Raw genomic sequence first — 4,104 nt, 5'->3', positions numbered from 1 at the left:
TGATTATGCAGAGAAGGCAATGGCACCCCACTCCAATACTCTTGCCTGGAAAATCCCATGGACGGAGGAGCCTGGTAGGCTGCAGTCCATGGGGTCGCTAAGAGTCAGACACGACTGAGCGACTCCCCTTTCACTTTTCACTTTCATGCATTGGAGGAGGAAATGGCAACCCACTCCAATGTTCTTGCCTGGAGAATCCCAGGGACGGCGGGGCCTGGTGGGCTGCCGTCTATGGGGTTGCACAGAGTCGGACATGACTGAAGCAACTTAGCAGCAGCAGCATGCTCATATATAAATTATTTAATATAACATATTTGGGCTTAAACCTCAACCAGTGCATTCATTGAATACTCAATGAGAGAGAGAATTTAACCCGAAGTCACAAAGTTTGCTCCCAGATGACCCAAGTGACTTCTGTTATCAACTTAGAATTATTAATAATTTTGTATTCTTTTTTAAAATTTATTTTTAATTGGAAGATAATTCTTTACAATATCATGTTAGTTTCTGCTGTACAACAACATGAATCAGTCATAAGTATACATATATCCCCTCCCTCTAGAGCCTTCCTCCCACTCCCCATCCCACCCCTCTAGGTTGTCACAGAGTACCAAGCTAAGTTTCCTCTATTATACAGCAACTTCCCACTAACTGTCTATTTTACACATGGTAGTGTATATATGTCAGTACTACGCTCCCAATTCATCACACCCTCCCCTGACACTCCTGTGTCCACATATGTGTCCCTATTCCTGCCCTGCAAATAGGTTCATCAGTGGCCATTATCAAAAACTCTACAAAAACAATAAATGCTGGAGAGGATGTGGAGAAAAGGGAACCCTCTTGCACTGCTGGTGGGAATGTAAATTGATATAACCACTATGGAGATTCCTTAAAAAACTAAGAATAAAAATACCACATAAACCAGCAGTCCCACTACTGAGCCACCACTCTGAGAATACTGTAATTCAAAAAACACATGTACTCTGATGTTCATTGCAGCACTATTTATAGTACGCAGGACATGGAAGCAACCTAGATGTCCGTCAACAGATGAATGGATAAAGAAGTTGTGGTACATATATACAATGGACTATTACTCAGCCATAAAAAGGAACGAATTTGAGTCAGTTGAAGTGAGGTGTATGAACCTAGAGCCTGTTATACAGAGTTAAGTAAGTCAGAAAAAGGAAAACAAATACTATATATTAACACATATATACAGAATCTAAAAAATGATGCTGTATTATCTGTATAAAAATAAATGTTTAAAAAAAAAAAAAACTACAGCTACCCTGGTAAAATATTGGAAGAGTACAGAAATGATTGCAACAGCAAGTCCAGAAAATTGTCCAGATTGTCCAGGTCCTCTCACAATGTTGTACCTGATGAGGGTAAATTGATAACTATATTTGTGAATAGCCACTTAATAATGACCCCCCAAAAAATATTTCAAAACTTGAACACTTCAATTCTTCTTTTGGCAATGTTTGTTCAGGAAAAAAATCTAAAATGTAACCAAGGTTTGTGCACTATGCTCTAAGCAACTTAGATTTGAATAAGAAAACAAAAAACAAAGAAGCCATCCAGATGTTCAATGATGACGAACTAGTGAAAACAAATATGCCCATATCTATATCTACATATGGATACAGATGTATACACCTATCTGTTCCTCTATCTAGCCCATTCCCTGGAATACTAAACAGCCACGGAAACTATTTTAGAAGAATATTTAATGACATGAAAAGAAGTTCAATAATATCTATCTATACATCTATATCTATCTATATCATATATTTATTGTGAAAAAGCAGATAATGAAACAGTATATACATTACAATTCACATATATATCACATGAAAAATACTGGGCAGGTGTAGACGAATGATTCAGGGAGGTATGGGTGATCATTAAGATTGATTACTTGTGACATTAATTTTCTTCGGTTGACTTGTCTGCTTTGTGAATTTTTTTTTTCATACAATGAAGTTGGGTTATTTTTCTGAGGATGGGGAAAGGGGCAGGAAGTGGGCTCAGGGGAACGAGGTGATAAACAGTATTTAAATTCAGCAAAACAACTAAGGACAGAAAAATACCATTTGCAGCCCATCAAGCTGGCCAAGACACACGCACACGCATGCAGCGTGCACGTGCACACACAGCCCCCCCTCCCCCCACACACACACCAATTACAGTGACCAGGAGACTATGCAGGGGAAATGGGCATACTGTTTTTACTAGTTGAGGTGGCTGGCATGAATGCAAATTGGTACAATGCTTATGAAGGGGCCATTGGGCAACACACAGGAACAGTCTTTAAAATGTCCACATGTGGATCCTGCAAGTCCACAATTAAGAACATCCTGTACGCTAGCAAAGATTTGGCTTGACAAGGAAGAATTCACTCATCAGAGTATACACAGTGCTGGGTTTAAACACAGAGAAAGAACTAGGCACCACCTGAATGTCCAACAATGTGGCGATGAGTACAGAAATGTTAGGGTCCATAGATACACTGCAGGCACTGAAGATGACCTTTCTCAAGCCTGTTGAATAACATGGAAAGAAGTTCAATGGGTTGACGTTTGTTTGGTTTTAGTTTTTGAAAAAGCAGGTTAAGAAACACCACATACAAGAACCATTCTATAACACTGTGTTAAAAGGGAAGGTGGGGTGGAGGTGAAGAAGGGTGAGAGAGAGAGAAGGAGATAAGAGAGCCTTGAAAACAGCACACCAAAATGGTAAAAGTGGTTGTCTCCAGGTAGTAGGGTCATGGGGAGCAATTACTCTCTTGGTTTTCCCTCATCTGATTTCTTTCTCCTTCCTGATGTTTCTACCATGACATTGCATCACCTGTGCAATAAACAAAGAGAGAAAGTGCTTTTTAAACCAAACCACAAGGAGAAGAGGCAGCCTTTAACTATCAAGTGGCACAGATTAGCATATTATTCACAACACCCAAGGTGGGTGTGGAGGGAGGGGCGGGGAGAGAAGGGGAAGTAGAGAGAGAGAGAGAGAGAGAGAGAGAAACAGGAAGGCAGAGGTGGAAGGAAGGAAGGAGGAAGGAAGGGGTGAGAGAGAGACCTGCACTCCCAATACAATACACTGCTGGTGGGTTGGGGGGAATGGGATGGGTGGGGGGGTTGTAAACCGGGTGGGAGCCAAGGTTTGGCTCTGCTGGCTGGCTCGCTCCTGGGATGTTTTCATCGGAAGGTGGCCTCCTCATCGGTGTCTTCCTCAAAATCCTTGACGTCAGCACTGGTGGACTGCCTGGCCCAGGCTCCCCTTTCGGCCTCTCGTTCTTTATGCGACTTGAATCTCCCAACGAAAATTTTGCGGTAGTTCAGGAACATGCCATTCATCGCATCTATGGCCCGCTCGGCGGACTCCTGCTTCTGGAAGTGCACGAACCCATAGCCCTTGGGCCCCTTTTCGTCGCAGGCCACTTTGCAGGACAGGATGTTGCCGAACGCCGAGAAGATGTTGTACAGAGCCTTGTTGTCGATGGTCTTGCCCAGGTTCTTGATGAAGACGTTGCCCACTCCGCTCTTGCGGAGCGAGGGGTCCCGCTGGGACCACATGATGCGCACCGGCCTGCCCTTGATGACATCAAAGTTCAGGGTCTCCAGGGCCCGCTTGGCGTCCACCGGTTGCTGGTAGTTGACATACGCATAGCCCAACGAGCGGCGGGTGATCTTGTCCCTGCAAAGGCGGATGGAGAGGATGGGCCCGGCCGGGCTGAACTTCTCATACAGCATTGCCTCCGTCACCTCAGGGTGCAGGTCGCCCACGTACAGCGAGGCCATAGGAAAGTCCGGGTTCCCCTCGGAGCCCCCTCCCGTTTCCGCATCTGCATCCGCGGCGGCGGCTACCGCCGCCGCTACCGCCGCCTCCACCTCCGCAATGGAATCCGCATCAGCCTCCCCCACGGCGGGCGCCGCAGCCTCTGCTGCGGCGGCGGCGGCTTCGGCCTCGCTGGCCTCCGCCACCGCCACGGCCGCTGCGGCCAGTGCAGCCTCCGCCTCCTCCTCCGCCAGGGCTGCCACCGCCTCCCCCAGGGTGGCCTCCGCCACTGCCTCCTCTACTGAGGCCTCGGCCTCC

The 4,104-nt window shown here is 46.1% G+C and overlaps 1 protein-coding gene across 1 annotated transcript; it reads right to left on the bottom strand.

The window, feature by feature from the left end:
• Nucleotides 1-1,719: 1,719 nt before the first annotated feature.
• LOC147340625 (polyadenylate-binding protein 1-like 2) lies at nucleotides 1,720-3,824 on the bottom strand. Its single transcript, XM_086388931.1, has one exon. The coding sequence runs from the start codon at nucleotides 3,807-3,809 to the stop codon at nucleotides 3,207-3,209; it is 603 nt and encodes a 200-aa protein (XP_086245057.1). The 5' UTR covers nucleotides 3,810-3,824; the 3' UTR covers nucleotides 1,720-3,206.
• Nucleotides 3,825-4,104: the final 280 nt, after the last annotated feature.

This window comes from Bos grunniens, chromosome X (assembly GCF_055505025.1).
Source record: "Bos grunniens cultivar Pamir isolate PY7600 chromosome X, Bosgru_T2T1.0, whole genome shotgun sequence".
Lineage (NCBI taxonomy): Eukaryota > Metazoa > Chordata > Mammalia > Artiodactyla > Bovidae > Bos > Bos grunniens.
The sequence above is the reverse complement of the archived record's forward strand: the minus strand, read 5'-3'. Positions and strand labels throughout refer to the sequence as shown.